The sequence below is a fragment of the Nyctereutes procyonoides genome, unplaced genomic scaffold, assembly GCF_905146905.1.
Source record: "Nyctereutes procyonoides isolate TBG_1078 unplaced genomic scaffold, NYPRO_anot_genome, whole genome shotgun sequence".
In the NCBI taxonomy this organism is placed as follows: domain Eukaryota; kingdom Metazoa; phylum Chordata; class Mammalia; order Carnivora; family Canidae; genus Nyctereutes; species Nyctereutes procyonoides.
In genome coordinates, this window is record NW_026575043.1 from 9,145,510 (window position 1) to 9,165,120 (window position 19,611).

The 19,611-nt window shown below is 39.2% G+C and overlaps 1 protein-coding gene across 4 annotated transcripts in view; it reads right to left on the reverse strand.

The window, feature by feature from the left end:
• Window positions 1-19,611, reverse strand: part of RNF144B (ring finger protein 144B) — a 172,944-nt gene that overhangs the window by 11,285 nt on the left and 142,048 nt on the right. For all 4 annotated transcript variants that reach the window (XM_055322531.1, XM_055322530.1, XM_055322529.1 and 1 more), the window contains exons 4-5: window positions 15,976-16,036; window positions 1,546-1,750 (exon numbers count right to left, since the gene is read on the reverse strand). In XM_055322531.1, the coding sequence (XP_055178506.1) occupies window positions 1,546-1,750; window positions 15,976-16,036 (266 nt within the window). The remainder of the gene's footprint in view (window positions 1-1,545; window positions 1,751-15,975; window positions 16,037-19,611) is intronic.

Sequence of the window (19,611 nt, forward strand, 5' to 3'; positions counted from 1 at the left end):
AGCGAATTATTTAATTGGATGTGCCATACCTGACTTAATTCATCGTTTTGCCAAATTATTATTTCATTCTCTGAGCATACGCTGTCTAAATCAAAAACACAAGAAGTCTGCTGCACAGTAGAAAAACTAGCTCAGGATCTGACATGGCATAGATAAATCTTTCCAATGATCTGTTCAGATAAACAAATGGAAGTGGTCGAGGGAGGCAATAATCAATACTCAAAAAGAAATGCCCAGCATCATTAAAGAGATCATCTCCGAAGGGCTCACAGACTTAAGGGGCATAGAAAATAAGGAGAATGCGCTGAAGGAGAAAGGTTAGGGGAGCCAGAGCACAGCCTGCCCTTTAGCTACTGTTCATCAAAACCAGCACCCAGTGACATCAAGTCCATAAAGTGTGGTCAGATCCAAGATCAGATCTGGTATTCACAATAACATTACAGCAGTGAGACAGTTATTATTTTCCTTCTCTCCCCTCCACTTTCTTTTTTTTCCCAAATAGAGAAACTGACTCATAGAGGCTGAGCGACACCCATGAGGTCCCACAGATAGCAAGTGACAATGTCAGAACCCAACTCCTCTCTCCTCTGGGATCTTTACATCGTCCTATGATACCTGCAGACCCTCCTGCCATGGCAGTGAAAATGCAGAGGGTACTGGCTAAGAAGGGATGTGCCTGCCCTGTGCATTACATCTAGTTTTCTCTTGGTTTGCTTGATCTAAGATTCGAGCACGGTATCATAGCCAGGTAGTGTTACTATTCCTGAAGAATGGTCCTACACACTCTGTGGCTGTGGGGTGAGTAAGCCAACTGGACTAGAACACTGGCATCTCTGTTCTTGCCAATGCATAACAGCCAGAGACTCAAGCAAAGCAAGGGATCAAGCACAAAGGTCTCTGACTCTGGGCCCTTCTACTGCTGGAAAAACCCTCTGAACTGAAAGGTACAGATTTAACTGCTTCTCATTGTAACTGAATCTGAACCTTGGCACCATCTTTGCAGAGCACAAAGTATTGAGAGATGTAGCCTTTTTCCTCTAGAACCTGTGAATTTAGCACTGCACTGCCCTGAAGAGCTGCTGTTTCTATTGCAGTGCTCTGACATGACTGGCACACCTCAAAGCTTGCATGCAGCATAGTCAGGTAACAAAATTATTTCTGCATCACTCTGCAAGCAGGAAGAATGAGGTAAATCAATAGCAGGTGGTCGTGACTCCTATGCCAATAACTGGACAAAGCCATGACTTCCTACTGAAAACCTGTGGACCATGCGCCTCTCCACCTGAAGAGAAATCCAGATCTATGCAAACAGTTATTTCATCATATCTGGGAGACTCTCCAGGGGTAAATAACTAAAATCCCCTTAGAAATGCTTTCCTCATTATTCTTTGTTAACAACTCACCAATTCTGAGACACTTCTCAGGGAAGTTCCACAGGGAAATAACGAATCTCTACATTCAATCGCAAGATAACTCCTCCAAGCAACATATTTGGGGTTTCTGAGAAAATCAGTGAATAATCCCAAAGACCATTTCCTTTCTTACCCGTGCTCTGTTGGCAGGACAACAGGCTGACTATCTCTACAGGAAACTTCTGCATGCCAAGCATCCTTGCAACATGAGCAGAACTTCAGGTGACAAGAAGGACACTCCACCTGCACAGGCTGTCCGGGGTCACTTGATGCAACAGGGCACACCGTCTGACAGTCTGCAACAGGACACCATGTTCTGTAGGGGTCCAAGTGAACTTCTAAAGTATAAAAAAAGAAAATGTGATGGTCTATGTATCTTTCATACAGGCCTGAGGCTCTTTCCCCTTCATTTTTCTCTTTGACAGGTTGGTATTTATGGAAGATCAGTCCACCCAAGGGCAGTGATTTCTTTCTTTCTTTCTTTTTCTTTCTTTTTTTTTTTTTTTTAGGGCAGTGACTTCTACTACTGCCTTCATATGGACCCAAACCTACAAGGTCACTGAGCCCTGCCACATTTCTCAAAATAGCTACTAATAAAATAGGCCACCACTGCCTTTATGAACAGATAGACAGTGTTCTCACTAACCAAAATTTGCAATTCTTTTGGAATACTTCTCACCTTTTAGCACTCCAAGTATGCAAAATCTCAAGTCCCTGCTATAATTATTTTGGGCATTATCTTGGAGGAAATTTGGACCTGAAGGGTCTACCAAAGCCAAAGGAAAAAGAAAGTCACAATGGATTTTGTCCTTCCAGGCACCGAGAAATAAGTAGTGAGGTTTCTTCTATTTTTTAAGAGGGAACTGAAAGAACAAGGAAGAAATAAAATGGTTTAGGGACCAAACAGTATCTGGCATGGCTGAGCCAAGAGATCAGATTGGCTGTCGATTTGATCTTCGGTTGTCCGACCATCGGCTAGTTAGAGACATTTATAAAAGGTTCACATGCTCTAAAAACAAAAGGTATGGACTTCCACACCCCATAAAGTGAGAGTCAGTTATAGACTACACCAGCTACGTTCATGTGGCCTGGAGGAAAGAATATGGGGTTGGGGGTAACCCGACTATCATTCTATTCAAATGTTTACAAATCTTGTCCAGTTCCTCACTTTCTATTCAATAACAAATCTCATGTTCTTGTCTTATGATGTGACCTTTAAAGGAACATATCATGTGAAAATGGTATTATTTGAGGAGTAGACTAGCCCTTTTTTCTCTGAACCAAAGTATTTTGCAAATTTTAAACTGATGAAATTCCAGTTTTAAGTCTCCTAAGGCTTATGATTCTTGGAAATTTCCATGCAGGAGGCAAACAGCCCCAAAGAGTGGTGCAAAAAGGAAATGAAGGCATTAAGTATGAGCTTAGTTTTAAAGGTAATAATTTTACAAATTCAGTACCAGGGGAAATAAATCCAAAATGTTCCAGCAAACATTGCCTCCATTAATCTCTCATCTAGAAAAGGCCAACAATCAGATCTATGATTATAGGTTTTCATTCAAAGAGAGCATCCTTATGTATATTTTCTTATCTAATAATTCTGGGAAATACAGGTTGGAGAATGATGGACCAAATAAAATCAGAAAAGGGAAGCCTATTATTCTTAGGTGTTCAGACCCCAAGAGACCCTTGAAAAAAATCCCTAAAAGTTTGGGACAGGCTGGTTAGAAAGTCAAGGGGACAGTGACACACCATAGGCTCCAAGGTCCTGAACTTCTATTTCCACACCATTTATATATATTTTATTTTTTTAAAATTCTTCTAACTGCTTCAAACACTAAGTCCAAAGAAATGAAGGCTGGTATATAAATTAGAGCTAACAGGGCAGCCCGGGTGGCTGAGCAGTTTAGCGCCGCCTTCAGCCCAGGGCGGGATCCTGAAGACCCGGAATCGAGTCCCACGTCTTGCTCACTGCGTGGAGCCTGCTTCTCCCTCTGCCTGTGTCTCTGCCTCTATTATTAATTCATAATAAATAAATAAATAAATAAATAAATAAATAAATCTTCAAAAAAATAAATTAGAGCTAACGATTCCCACATCACATGTCTACTTAACCACCCATTCTAAATCACAGTTTAAAAGACTGGCAATACAGAAGAGAAAGGAAAGGAAAGACACATATTATAGTTAAAATGCATAGCATCCCTGCAGATTACCTTAAAAAGATAAGAAATACTTGTCTTAATTTTGGTGTCACAGAATCATCATCTTGTTTATTGCTGTGCTCTATTCACTTCATGGAGATGGCCTTTCTCTCTTTAGATTATAAGCAAGGGCTACTTATTTTGTTTAGATGCTCCATGACCGAGTGATGGGATGCTACCTGTTAATTTAAGGCCCAGTCATTGTTGGTTTTTCCAAAAGCTAGATATACCCCTCTGCCAACAACTGACTTACAATACATATACTACTCATACCATCTTGAATTGCCTTGCACTGGAATTTATTTTCCTTTCTCTTCCAGTACTCTCATCAACAGATGTACATAGCAAACTAAAATCATCCAATACCAGCCCTTGTATCAAAAGTATGTTATGATCTTTATTAGACTCTAAATCTCCACCCACCTCAATTAGGGCTCTCCATATTTGGAAAGACATCAACTTGGTAAAACATGGAACTTTACATGTAACACTTTCAAAATTAAACATCCTTTATGAAGCATCATTTAGAGGGCTGACAATGAAAAAATTTCTAACATTAAAATTAATAATTACCCTTGCTAGAACCCTACTTACTGTCTCCCTATACCTAGCATTCATTTCACCTTCCTGTTTCATGTCAGTCCTTGGATGAGTGATCCACATTGATTCTCATTCCTATCCCCTCATATCTTCCTTAAGTCTCTTAAATAAAGTTTTTATTCCCACTTCATTAATAGACTGTTCTCTGAAAATTAAAACTGCCATCCCTCTACTCATATCTAGCAAATGTTTCTCATTCCATCTTATATCTGATACTCTTATAAAGCTCTTCCATAAGATACTAGTCTATTTTCTTCCCACAACCTTCCATCTCCATTATCATCAATATTGCTTCCTTTGGGCAGCCTGGGTGGCTCAGCAGTTTAGCGCCACCTTCAGCCCAGGGCCTAATCCTGGAGACCCGGGATCCAGTCCCACGTCAGGCTCCCTGCATGGAGCTTGCTTTCTCACTCTGCCTGTGTCTCTGTGCCTCTCTCTCTGTCTCTCATGAATAAGTAAATAAAATCTTAAAAAAATACTGCTTCCTTTGGTCCCATCTATGGATGGTATCTAAGACTCAGTCCTAGATTTCTCCTGTATTTTATTTATTTACAGAACCCATGCTATGACTAAGTCTCAATCTTGCTTTAATTTGGACCATTCCAGACTTCTTCTTTAGACCTGATCTCTTAGGATGATATGCCTAAAAACTTAGGCAAATGTCTATTATTCATTGTTCATCCAACAAATTATCGATTTCAGGGACTTTTTAGAGACCCTGGGCTTACAGAGATGACAACAGAGGTTTGCTTCTCAGAAATCTCAGTGTGAAAAGGACAAGAGATGCTTACAATGAACAAAATGAAAAAAAAAAAAAACAAAAACAAAAACAAGTAATGTAATAACTGCTAGAATACCCTACAAGATGAAATAAATGAAATTATGAATAACTGTGAGCAGCCCTTAGGGGTGAAGATAAGGAATGTTTAATATCCCCAAAGTTTTTTTTAATAAATATTTTAATGCTTTTCTTATACAAGTATCCATAATGAAGTTTCCCCTTTTAATCAGCTCTAAAATCAGGAAGTAAAACTGGTCCTTCCTAATCAGGGTACAAAGCAGATGGCACATGCAGAGATAAAACACAAAGAGATTAAGTTAGAAAGAACCAAAGCACCACATAAACAGAGATTAAAAAACAAAAAACAATCCTTGGAATAGCAAGGGAAATTAGAGTCTCCTTCCAGATACTGGAATAAAGATTCTGTACTTAGGAAAACCCTGAGCAGGGAACACTGGCAGTCACCTCCTACAGTGGGGTCTTGCCAGCAGACAACAACTACTGCATCTTGTCCCAACTCAGCATTCAGTGACATTACATGAACCGGCTGCTTGAGAAATCAGCCAGGGTGAAAGTAGTTATACCCCAGTAATTGGCAAACACTATAAATCAGAACCTCCCCATGCCCCCCTAAGCCTGTATGCATCACTGAACAGTGTCCAAATTGAGAGCAAATACTTAAATATATAAACCCTACTTCAACACAGTCAAGGTGGGGGGCACAGAGTGGGCAATTGAAGAACAGAACTTAGCACAAGAAGAAATGGAGACTACAATAGTGACCATTCTTTTATTTTTTTTAAGATTTTATTTATTTTATTCATTCTTTTAGCCATATTTGCTGGCCAGTCTATTCTACTTTCTGAACATCCTGCATACAGACAGGTATTATACCTGAAGTAACCTCTCATGTCTCCCATGGGCACATATCTTGCTTTTTGTACATCTGTCTGGGATCTTCAAGTCCAATAAGAGCCACCCTAGAGGATAGGCAGGCTGTTTCTTCCACTTGGAACCATAGCATGTCACAAGTAAGTATTTTTGGAGCTCCCTATCAGACCTCTAAGCACTCCTTACAGCACCAATCAGATAGGATGCACTCAGTACACTCCTGTCCACCTGTCCAAAACAGAGAACAGGTATCTACTAATTTAAACCAATTACTTCTCTTAAACAGAGAATTCAGTCACCTTTTTTATTTATTTATTTTTACATTTTAATTTAAATTCCAGTTAGTTAACATACAGTATAATATTAGTTTAAGGTGTAGAATTCAGGGGATCCCTGGGTGGCTCAGCGGTTTCGTGTCTGCCTTCAGCCCAGGGCGTGATCCTGGAATCCTGGGATCGAGTCCCACATTGGGCTCCCTGCATGGAGCCTGCTTCTCCCTCTGCCTGTGTCTCTGCCTCTCTCTCTGTGTCTCTCATAAATAAATAAATAAATAAATAAATAAATAAATAAATAAATCTTTAAAAAAAAGTGTAGAATTCAATGATTCATCACTTACATATGACACCCAGTGGTCATCCTAACAAGTGCCCTCCCTAATCCCCATCACCTATTAAACCCATCTCCTCATCCTCCTCCCCTCCAATAACCTCAGTTTGTTCCGTATAGTTAAAAGACTGTTTCCTGGTTTGCCTCCCCACCCCCATGTTCATCTGTTTAGTTTCTTAAATTTCACATAGTAGTAAAATCACATGGTATTTTTTTATGATTTATTTCATTTAGCATAATACTCTCTAGCTCCATCCATGTAGTTGCAAATGGCAAGACTTCATTCTTTTTTTGGCTGAGTAATATTCCATTGTGTGTGTGTGTGTGTGTGTGTGTGCGTGTGCGTGTGTGTGCGCATGCTATGTCCTCTTTATCCATTCATCTGTCGGTGGACATTTGGGCTCTTTCCATAATTTGGCTATTGTTGATAATGCTGCTATAAACATCAGGGTCCACGTGTCCCTTTGAGTCAGTATTTTTGTATCCTTTGGGTATGTATACCTCATAGTGCAATTGCTGTATCATCAACCCCCCTTTTAAAGAATTTAAATCAAGAGAAAACACCGCTAGCTCGAATCTAACATGATTAAAGCTTAGAGAAATGCCCATCAATACACAAAGCACCCACAGTAGCAATACAGTATCATTGGGATCCCTGGGTGGCGCAGCGGTTTGGCGCCTGCCTTTGGCCCAGGGCGCGATCCTGGAGACCCGGGATCAAATCCCACATCAGGCTCCCGGTGCATGGAGCCTGCTTCTCCCTCTGCCTGTGTCTCTGCCTCTCTCTCTCTCTCTCTCTCTCTCTCTCTCTCTCTCTCTCTGACTATCATAAATAAAAAAAAATACAGTATCATGTGTTTATGTAATGTTTGATTTTGGGCACAGGTATTCTTTACACAAGTACTTGAGCTTGTCCCTACAGCTTTTAAATGTTGTTCTGGTTATGTAAAAGATACTTGCCAAAGGAGTCATGCCATTGTCTTCTAGATAAACTATTAAGAGGAGAGTAAAGAACTATTCTGGGGCAAAAAGACAAATCTAGCCAAATTCCTGACAGTCCTCTCAATTTTCTATGTTAACATGAGGAGCTGAGTAAGTTAACAAGGAGTTAACAGAACATTCAAAAGAGCAGTGGCTCAATGTCTCTTACTGGAGATGGAGGTAAGACTAAAGAGATTTATCCCTTGCCATCAAACAGCATGCACACACCTTCTATAGAAATTCAGGAAGGACATTTTTGAATGAGGAGAAATGGTATACTGGTGCCTCTGGGCCAGAACGTACAGAGAACACTTGAATGATTTGTTTTTTTCCTCTGCCTTCTTTATTTTTGATTTATGACAGAGACCTCTCCACTCAAATGCACACTTTCTGCTTCTTCAACTGGGTAACTATTAATTCAGTTAGAATTACTAGAGATAAACCTCTGGGATGTTACATTTGTGTGAGAACCAGATGACACTAAGCAAACAAACATTAGTTCTGCTTCTGAGAGTTATTTATAGCTGTCCATTTTTTAAAAAACACATTTAAGTCGATAGGTTAGAACCATGAATAAGCAGTCAATCTACATGTGGTTTTGATCTGAAAGATTTCCAACTGATATCCAAACAATGGGAACGAAGAGATTTATACAAGTAATGAGGCAGTGAAATTTTACAAGGAGCAAAGTGAGCAAAGGGAAGAGTCATAGGATATAATGTGGGCCTGATCACAGATGACAACGATAAGGCCTAAGCATGGGGAATGCTATTGGCTGGGGGGAGGAGGGGCATAGTATTAACACAAACATGGTATGGGACACCTGGGGACTCAGTGGTTGAGTGTCTGCCTTTGGCTCAGGGTGTGATCCCAGAGTCCAGGGATCGAGTCCCGTGTGGGGCTCCCCACAGGGAACCTGCTTCTCCCTCTGCCTAGGTCTCTGCTTCTCTCTATGCATCTCTCATGGATAAATAAATAAAATCTTAAAAAAAAAAACCCACACAAACACAGGGTACACATAAGCTGTCTGTCCATTTTCTGTTCATTTTCTTCGCTATGCAGCCTGGCATTGAGATTTTGACTCTGATGGCCAGCTGGACTGCTCTTTCCACAATGGCTTTGTGGTTCTTAGAGGAGACATTTTGAGCAATCTCTGCACAGTAAGATTCGTTGCACATCAGGAGCACTCCAAGCTCCTTGGTGTTATGGACTAGAAACTTCTGGAAGCCACTGGGCAGCATGTGCTTTGTTTTCTTGTTGCTCCCATGACAATGTTGGGTATCAAGATCTGACCATTGAATCTTCTGTGTACTCTACTGTCAATGCCTCTGGGTTTCCACCAGTTATATTTAATTTTGACATACTGGTCTGACTGGCACCAGATGAACTTCTTGGCCCTCTTTTTAGTAATCCTGGGCTTCACCAGGTCTGAGGGTGGCCATGATGCCAAACAGGAGATGGCTGCTACCTCCATGGGCAGCACCGAGGGAGACAGGAGAGGGCCCTCTTGATCAGGGGAGAGCCATGATAGGATTACTGTTCTTAGATTACTCTGGCTACTGTGGGGAGAATGGATGGTGGTGGAACGAAGTGGCAACAGAGAGATTAGGAGGCGATTGTAGTGATTTAATCCAAAGTGATACACTAGATTATATGTTAGAAGTACTGACAATTTGGGAACATACTTTGAAGGCGAAACTGTCAAGATTTCCTAGTAAAGATGCAGTCATCCCAAGTCAACCACCACTGACTTAGAAAGCCTCCTGGAATGTACTATTTGTTGAATAAATGAATGAAACAACATAAGAAATGGTATCTGTAATCAATTCCCTATGGTGATAAAAGGTAATGGTGGCATACACAGCAAGGTATTTCCCGAGAACAGAAACAACTCAGAGAGACTTTTGTATATGGCATCTTGGAGTCTCTTAAGAAGGGCATTCCCCAAAAGAACAGGGACCCACACATACAAGTCTGGCCAGATTACACTGAAGAGCACAACATCTGCCCTTCTGATTGCTCTTCAGCCCAGTTCCTAGAAGAGCAGCTACGAGTCAATGTCCATAGAAGCTAAAACAAGGCATTTTATTTTTTAAGAACTAGTAGAGTTTCAATATGCCATTAAGAGCACAATTTTGCTGTCTATCTGTCAGATAACAGAGTCAACCATGAATGGAATCTACAGGTCAGATTAGCAGAAAAGGAATAATGCTGAAGGGGCATCAGATATTGGTCCTAAACACATGCCAAAGAGGGATGAAGTGATGGACACCAGGTGGAAGCCAAATCACTGTCCATAAACAAGAGCTGCCTCTCCTCACTCTTACCTCCACCCCAATGAGCTGAGGTGACAGTGGGATGGTTGTAGGGGAACAGTGTTAATGCAAAATTTTTAAAACACTTATTACAATTACTGTGAATTCAATTCTAAGTCCTGGCTCTTGGCCTAGGAAACAAGAGTTATTAGGTATGTAGATAAAATGCACAATCATTTTATCTTAAACCTAAGAAGTTTAAGATTTAGTTTCTTCCCGCTTCAAATTTCTATTCCAAAGCTGGAGGAAAATGATCTCGTGCATATTCAACTAATTTCGTCTGCATCAGCAGTGATGATGAAAGCTCTGAGATGGGGGTAAGTTAGGGAATCTAGAAAAAGAGAAGCCAGGAGGCCTATGTAAAGCATTCCCAGTGGTGCCTCCAGCACTTTAACATGAACATGATTTTGCAGTGATTAAATATAACATACTTGTATCAGAGACGGACAAATTCACAAACTCCAACCAGAACTTACTTATGAAAATTAAAACTGGTTACTGAAGTAAAGCTTCACGACTATTTGATCTTAGGACTGCTTGTTCATATTAATTGTGCAAGGCAGGAAATGCTATTTCAAGCTATTTCTACTTCTGTATTCTAACAATTATTGAGAAATAGAAACACTAGGAGAAAATACAATCGCCATAAGACCTAAGGACCATGTCTGACCCCAGCGATCGTTTTCAGTTTTTCAAAACTGAACTCAAGTCCCCTGGATTCCCCTACCTGAAACTCCCAGCATTAGATATGTAGAGTTTGCTTTTTATTCTGCTGTAAATTCTCTTAACTAACATGAGTGCATTTTCTGCCATCCTCTGCCATCGTGAAGTCATGCCAAAAAAGATCTCCCATGATTTCTTATTGTGGGAAACAGGATATGGCCAAGCTAATTATCAGCTGAAATAAACCAAACTCTTTTAGCTTTTATAACCCACTGCATTTTTAATTATGCCAAAGTTAATTTGCTTTCTGATATCTCAAAGAACAAAGGTCTTCTGTAGATAGTTAAAATGCAATTAAACTAAAGTGATCAGAATTAACATCTGCCATAGTAAATAAACTCAAATAGATGTGGCCGTGAGCAGGGGGGCTGCTGTCAAGACTGCCAAGGAGAAGCACTGAATTTCAAACCTGGAAACAACTTCGGAGTTTATCTAGTCTAACACTGTTATGTTACAACCCGCAGACGTTCGGAGTTTGCAGAACTCATGGTTAGTGAGTATATGCTGGGACTGGGCCTTTTTCCTAGAATACCATTCTCTATGTAAACACATAATCATGTTTTTTTTTAAAGATTTTATTTATTTATTCATGAGTGACACAGAGAGAGAGGCAGGCTCCCCAAAGGGAACCCAATGTGGGACTCGATCCCAGGACCCCGGCATCACAACCTGAGGCAAAGGCAGATGCTCAACCACTGAGCTTCCCAGGCGTCCCAATAATCATGTTATTAAATAGATTTCCATTTCCACTATCAGCACAGGAACCTTTTCTCTTTAAAGTGGCCACTTTGAATGCCCCAGATCAGCACGTCTCAATCTCCTCGGAGGTGGTCAGAGAAGGTGGATTTATGCATCAAGTGAGAGCATGAAGGAACCAGATACAGTAGGTGGTGTAAAGAATCAGCTTTCATTGTCACAGTGCCATACAACGCTTTAAGACTCGATAGAAATGTGCTGAAAAAGACACAGATTAAGATGAAAAGGGAACAAGAGTGGTATTATTGTGCTAGAGGCTCAGCTGAAGTATGATCTGGATTCTAGAAGATGCTTTCTTCATTTAGTTTAAAAAACTGGGATAAAGGTAAGATGGGGCAGTGGTGCTGACAAATAACAAAACAACAATGATAATGACAATAATAATTTACTGAGTGCACACAGTGACAGACACACAATATTAACTCACCCTTTACAACAGTCCTACCAGGATCCTTCCACTAGTACCCTCCTTTTATAGATGAGGAAATGAGAGTACACACAGGGAGAGGCAAACACTTCACACTGTGCCTTTCATTCGGGTCCCCTTTAGAAATGTCACCGTACTGATGATAAATGTCTCTTTTTGCAGATAGTTCAGGTTTTTAGCTGACACATCTAGAGGGTTCTGTTTTAGATTTAGAACTGCCCCACAAGAAAGAGTTGATGGTAAAGAAGAGGAAGTAGGAAGAGGAGGAGAAAGTGTTAGCATGCAGAAGCACAGAATAGCTTCATAAGGGACCCCTAGACTTAGTCACACATTTACCAACAAAACACCAGAAAAGCAGACTTGAAAAGTGAACAGGTGTGCACATGCACGCCATACACATGCACAATGAGAATGGGCTTGTGATCAGAAACTATGAAAAGGAAGATACCTAATGACAATGGGAGGTGTTACAAAATAAAACCAAACTGACAGTAAGGACATTAAAATCACACAGCCCTAAATGGAAAAACACCAAAAGAAACCAAATAATTACACCCAGAGCTCTGGCGAGATAAAACTTTAAGTGATTGGACACAAAAGAGGGCCTGGGAGCATTTCACCAAGGACAAATAAAGGCGCAAAATGAAATTCAAAGAACCATATTGTAAATGTTGAGACTCACAATGAAAGGAGGCTTGTGACAAATGCTGAGAACAGATGGCTTTCAGAGAAAGATGGAGCCGAGGCTTACGGCAGTGTCTGGAAATGCACCTGACACACAATACATACTCAGCACACAGAAAAGTAGATATGGAACACATGAGTGGATGCAGTCGGATTACCAGATAACAGGAAAATAAATTGCTATTTTACTTCATTTTTTTCCAAAGGAGAACACTATGACATTTGAACCATTTGTAAGAATTTCCAGCCACTATAATACAAATATCCAAGAACAGACACATTAAGCTACCAACAAACTGAAGCAGTTTGCAATTATAATAAGTAAATGGGGGTCACAAAAAAAATAGGAAAAGTGCTGAAGGACTAGAGATGGAAAATCTTAACCTAATTTTCCAAAGATAAACAAATACAAAACCCAAACCATTTTGAAAAAGTAGATTCTGGGCAAGCAGATTTGAGAGACAAGCAAAATTCTAGCATTAATCATCAGGCATGTGCTTTGAGAACCAGTCGAAAGTACAGCTGTGATCACTAACATATGCCAAACTTAGTATTCTCTTTTCTTTGTTAATATTGGAACACTGACACAGAACGGAAAAGCCACAAACACCGTAGTAGCCAACGGAAAGTCACAGATGGAAGGAGAGCAGATTCATAGAATAACCAATCGATGCCAAGTGCCGTTTCTCCACTTTCTGTAAACAGTGATGATTTAGGCTCATTCCTATTCGAAATATTTTTTCCCCATGAAGACTTAGATGAAAACAAAGCTATAAAAGGCAAGCTAATCATATACATAACATAAAGCAGAGGACAATTAAAACACAGGATGACAAGATGAGGCCTTGGTAGGCAATAAAAATTGGGCAAAACCAATGAAAATTTTTATAATTAAGACACAGGGGGCTGCCACGAAGGTGATTCTACATTTTTCCAGAGCAACGACAATCTCTACAACTCTGAAATCCCAGCCAGTGAGTTTTCCTTTCCACCAGTTTGTCATTTAGCTCATTCAACAACATTAGTATTTAAAGCATCCCAAGATCCCATTCTAAACAGTTCCACATAAAATACTTTTGTGGCAGGAGCACCTGGGTGGCTCACTTGGTTAGGCATTTGCCTTTGGCTCAGGTCACGATCTTGGGTCCTGGGATTGAGCCCTGCATCAGGCTCCCGGCTCACTGGGCAGGCTGCTTCTCTCTCTCCCTCTAAGCCCCTCTCCCCTACTCCTGCCCCCTTATTCTCTCTCTTAAATAAATAAACAAAATATTCAAAGACAAAACAAAACATTTGTCACATAGATCTGGAAGTCACCTAGCCGGTAAGCTTTGAGTTTGAGATAGATACAAAGTCTACTGAGTAAAAATGAGGTATCCAATTTAAATAAAGACTATGCCAATGGAGTAAAGTTCATTATGTAACACTGTATTCATTTAAACTTACTCTTCCTTCGCATGCTTATTTAATAATAATTCTTTATAATGGATGATAATAGAGAAGTACATGAATTGATACTTAAAGAATTACAAATTGACTTCCAACATCACCTCAGGTCAAAATGTCTCTGGACCTTGGTTTCCTTTCTTATAAAATGAGGGAGTTGAGCCAAATAGTCACCTGATTTACCATAGCTCCAAATGTAATGTACTTCCGTACTTTACAAAAGTAAAAGTGTCCAATTGGCAGTTCCTCAAACACTAAATATAGAAAGACCATATGACCCAGCAATTCCACTCGTTAGGTATGTACCCAAAAGAACTGAAAGCAAGGACTTGAAAAGATACTTGTACCCCAGTGCTCACTGCAGCATTATTCACAATAGGTAAAAGGTAGAAACAACCCAAGTGTCCTTCAACAAATGAATGGTTAAACATAATGTAGTATATATATATACAATGGAATATTACTCTTTGGCCATAAAAAGAAATGAAGGTCTGATCCATGCCACAACATGGGTGAACCTTCAAAACATTATATTAAATGAAACAAGCCAGACACAAAAAGAAAATCTTGTATGATTCCACTCACATGAAATATCTATACTAGGCAAATTTACAGAACAGTAAACAGAAGAAGTTACGGGGGGGTGGGGAGGGAAATGGGAAGTTATTATTTAAAGCTATTATAGTTCCTGCTTAGGGTGATAAATAGATGGTAGTGATGGTTGCACAACACTGTGTATGTTCTTAATGCCACTTAACTGTACCCTGAAAATGGGTGAAATGGTAAGTTTTCTGTTTTAGATAGATGTTACCTTAGTAAAAAAAAAAATGGAATTAAAAACAAGTATAGATGAAGAAGCTTAGGAACAGTCTATGTGATGCTATGCAAGTTTCAACCTCTCCAATCATCACTTTTTTCATCTATAAAGAAGGAATAATAAAATCTATTATTAAGTCATGGAATCTATAGTGGGACATCTGCCTAGAACTTGTGAGAAAAAGATAAATTCCATGTATGAGTCGAACAATAGGATCGATTTATAATGCATCAAAGCAAAGATATGCAAGACCACCTATGAAAGACTGGCACATGAGAGAGAAATATTCCTCTTTCCCCCTTTCTGACCTCCAGACTTTACTAATCCAGATTTAAAAGTTAGCAATCAGAAAACTGTATGTTGATGCTAGATAAGAGTTTATTTTATATACTCAATGAGTCTCTGTGTTCTAGGGGAACAGTTTTCTCCTATTTCTCAGATATAGAAAAACAGATCATTTGGGGTGCCTGGGGACTCGGTTAAGTCTCTGACTTTCGGTTTCAGCTTAGGTCATGATCTCTGGGTCCTTGGGATGGAACCCTGCATCAGGTTCTGCCCTCAGCAGGGAGTCTACCTCCCCTTCCTCTTTCCCTCTGCCCCTCCCCTCACTTGTGTGTGCACTCGCTCGCTCTCAAATAAATACATCTTGAAAAAAAAAATAGACCATTTAGTTTAAGAATGTACAGGATGTGACAGGAGGGAAAGGGCTCCTTAAAAAAAAGATCTATGAGAAACCAAAAGGAGCAAAAATAAATAAATCTTACAGATAAAAAGGCAATACAAATAGAAAAGCTATATATATTACTCCAAGGCCAAAGTCAGAAAGAAAATGAGTCCAATAGATTGTACATCACATGAGAATGACACATGCAGCCATCACTACGATTACAAGTGTTGCATCAAAGAACACAGTGGTGAATATGACATGCAGCAGTAAAAATGTTTGGGTCGATTAAGGTTTTGAAGCAATCTTCAAGAGTGGGAAAGCCCGAGGTAATACGCATTTTAACAAACACATTCTTTGGTGAAACTACCCAACTTCTGCAGAACTTCTCTCACAGGAGCCACGTTAAAAATATAAAACAAACAAAAAAAACAAAATATATAAAACAACCAACATAGGGAAGCTTCTCTTTGCTGCCAGTTGGCATTTTTTCTGTCCGTGGCCAAGAAAGCTGACATTTTATGTTGCAATTACAGTTTTTCCCCCTCTGAGAACGCCCTTGTGGCTTTGTTGACAGCCCACAGCCTCCTTAACCTTCCGAGGAGGGTAGTGTGAAGATGACACGTGGAAAGCCACAACTCAGCATGGGGACAGTAAGAAGAGTGCATACATACCTCTTTCAAATTTTAACCGCTGATAAAGCTGAAACTGATCCATGGGCACCAAGCAGGCAATCTGAAACCAGAGATATTAAAACAGTGAGGTCTCTGTCATCTTTGGAAGCTAGGGTTCCAGCCTTCTAGGACCTCTACTTCTTGTCTGGCTTACTTTATACATACAGTGGTTCATAAACTACTTTTTCTCTCCACAGTTCCAGTGGTAACACAAGCAGCAAATCCTACATTGGCCCCAGTCCTCTGCCACGGCTGGGAGTCACTACTTGAAGTACCCCAATAGGACTCATGGGTCAAATTCCATTCTTACTCTTGACAGGAGCTACTAAGACCAGACAACCCAACTTTTGGACTTCCCCAATTACTTGTGTACATATTGGAAAGATGCTCCTTTTTGCTCCACATTCATTTGAGAAATGCTTAAAAGATTATAGTTCTAGCTTTAGAACCCTTAAAAACTAAGGTCAGGGAGACTGTGCCTCAGGAATTAGGAAAACCTTATTAGTCTCCTCAGGACTAGAATCTTCTAAACAATATGAAAATCATTTATTCGGAAAAAAAAATCACTTCACGGGGCCCTTGGTTGTGACTCATTGCCATTCATGTCCTGGTAGAAAAGAAATGCTAAAGCTGTTTCTTGTGGCTAGCCTCCTATTTCCATTTCAGATGGAGATATAAACCAAAGGTTTACTAGTAAATGACAGTGATTCAGACCTAACCAAATGACATTTCAGATTAATCCTTTTAAATTGCATTTCAAAGTTAGATGCAACAAAAGCTAACTGCTCTTAAACTGGCATTCTAAAATTAATAGTTCCACTGACGTCAACTATACTGATTTTGCTTACGAGATTTATAGCAGAGAAAACCCAAGGATTTGATATAAGGCTTTCTAAACATTTAGCAAGTTGATAGAGACACAGTTGTAGCCTTGGCAATTCTGACTCTCAAGCATTATATATTCTTTGGTATAAAGTTTATCTAGAGGGAAGTTCCTGCAACTTAATGGAAGGAAGTCCACTTTAAGAAAACAAGAGAAAAACGAGGCAGTTAAAAATTATACTTAGCAAATATAGTACATTTTAAAAGGTATTCAAATCTAATCCTCCTTTTCATAAAAAAAATTCAATTTGTTTATTTTGCAAAGGAATTAAACTAAGTTAGCTAAAATGTATGAAGGGCCACAAAACAGGCAAATTCAGTCTCTTCCATTCCAAGTACAGTAAGACATTAATTAATTATAACATTTTTCTCTGGGGGGCTGCATTTTCATCTGTACCTTAAATAAAGCTTCTGAGCAGTCACTGTAAAAAAATTATGGTTAATTTTATATGATGTGTGTTATACCATATATTTTTTTAAAAGCGTAGTTAGACTTTTATTACACTGAAAGCCAGTTTTGTTTCCTCTGTTATAATACCACCTGGACCTCTTTCCTGAAAGACAAAGGTGTCTAAAAAACTCCTGAATTAGAGACAGAAGATGTAGGTAACCAAAGGGATAGGAGGCATTAAGGAATCTGAATTCAATTCCTGACTTAGTCATTGCTTCGTTGTAGGTGGAGAATAAATAAGGTAATACTACTTCAGTTTTGGGCCAAGGTGACTTGGAGATGATGTAATCTTGGCCCAAGAGATGTCAGTGAGCATCTACATACCTGTTTTTAACCACCTCCCCCACCAAAAAGTTCTTTGATGCTATGGGACAGTCCTGGACTCTACTTGCCTCCATCTAAAATAGTTTTGGGACTGACGAAGAACTTCTTCAAATTCCTCAAAGTCAACTCCTAAAAATTCTGATTTTTTCCCAACGATATGCCATACAATATAACAACTAAGTCAAATACAGCTGATGGAAGACGAAGCAAACAGAAGTATTTTGGACACAGATGAATGCTAATGAGAAAAGTGACACAAATTAATGCAGTAAAAAGTCAACAACAGTGATGTTTAATTTTAAACTAGAAAGATAAATTTCATCAGAGGACACATTACTGCCAACAGGGAAGCCCGAGGTCTCTAATTTTTTTGGTCTCTTATTAGTCTACTGTGAATCTCCGATTTATTATTTTTTATAGATCAAAGATTTTTATGGAATTAAGATTTAATAAGGTAAATAAATTTTTTTTGTAAAAAATTCATGATCAAATAAAGTTCCATCATAACCATTCTCTTCCCAGCCCCCACCACTTAGATTTTACACTTCCTCAGTATTCTGTTTGACAGTTCACTAAGGGTACAGCACTGCCTGGAAGCCTGGGGATACAGATAAGGAAAGGAGACACAGAAGCTGCCCTCAAAGAACTTAAATTACCCAGAAGGCATTAAAGACACTTAAGGTATTTTTTTTTTTTTAAATCTACTCTTTGGGGGATGGCTGGTGTGATCCTGGAGTCCCGGGATCAAGTCCCATGTCAGGCTCCCTGCATGGAGCCTGCTTCTCCCTCTGCCTGTGTCTCTGCTTCTCTCCTTCTGTGTCTCTCTTGAATAAATAAATAAAATCTTTAAAAATCATAAAAAAATAAAAATAAATAAATCTACTCTTTGGGGAAAAAAAAGAATAGACTCCTTGATCTTACCATTTATCGGCTTTTACAGATTAAACTAGTTCTCTAAAATGTTTCTATTAGACCCAGGGCTTTAGATCAGAGAAAGCTGGATCTTGTTAAAAAAAAAAAAAAAAGGATGATCCAAAGTATTAAATTGCCAGTCTCACTGTTGTTTGGAGCTAAGTCACTATTGCTCAAGATCTTTTACAATTACAAACTTGAAATAAATGTGTTAGGATGATTACTGAAGGCTCAATCAGATCAAGGTTAAAAGGCTACTGCTTTAAAAATACAAACAAAACAAACAGGGGCTCCTGGGTGGCTCAGGTGGTTAAGCATCTGTCTTTAGCTCACATTATGATCCCAGGGTCCTGAGATTGAATCCCACATTCGGCTCCCTGCTTGGTGGGGAAAATGCATCTCCCTCTACCCTTCCCCTCTGCTCATCATCTCTCTCTCTCTCTCTCTCTCTCTGTCTCTCTGTCTCTCTTTCTCAAGTAAATAAAATATTAAAAAAAAAGCTGTTCCCTTCTCCCCATTTGTTTATTACTCATTTATTTATTCAGGTCAGTATGGACTACCAATATTTATTGTATTCAGTGGGTCCTAATCCATTAATAACCAGATCCACATTCAAGCTGTAGAAACAAAAACTTCCAAGTATCTTCTCAACTATCAAGAGACCACTTCCATCACATCTAAAAAATTCTTATCTTGATTTAAAGTGATTTTTTTTACTATTTCTCCTTTGAAACTTATATTAATCTGCCTGTTAAACAAAAATTTCTCTCTCCTCCAATCCAAGCATGAAAGACCATTTTTCTTATCTTTATCACTCTAGAAATTCTTTCCAAAAAGAAAGGAAATTTAATTCAAAGATAAAATAAATTCAGTTTAATTTTAATAGAACAAAGAGCACTAATAAGAGAACAATAAGAACAAAAAACTACTAATTGCTCATAATTGCTCTCTAGTTTGTTGGTTTCTGGTAAAAATGAACCTTAAATATTCAGTTCCTACTTTATTGGAAGTCTTCGGCTTTCCATTCCACTCCAACTAGAGCACAGGATAACCAGGGCACTGGGAGC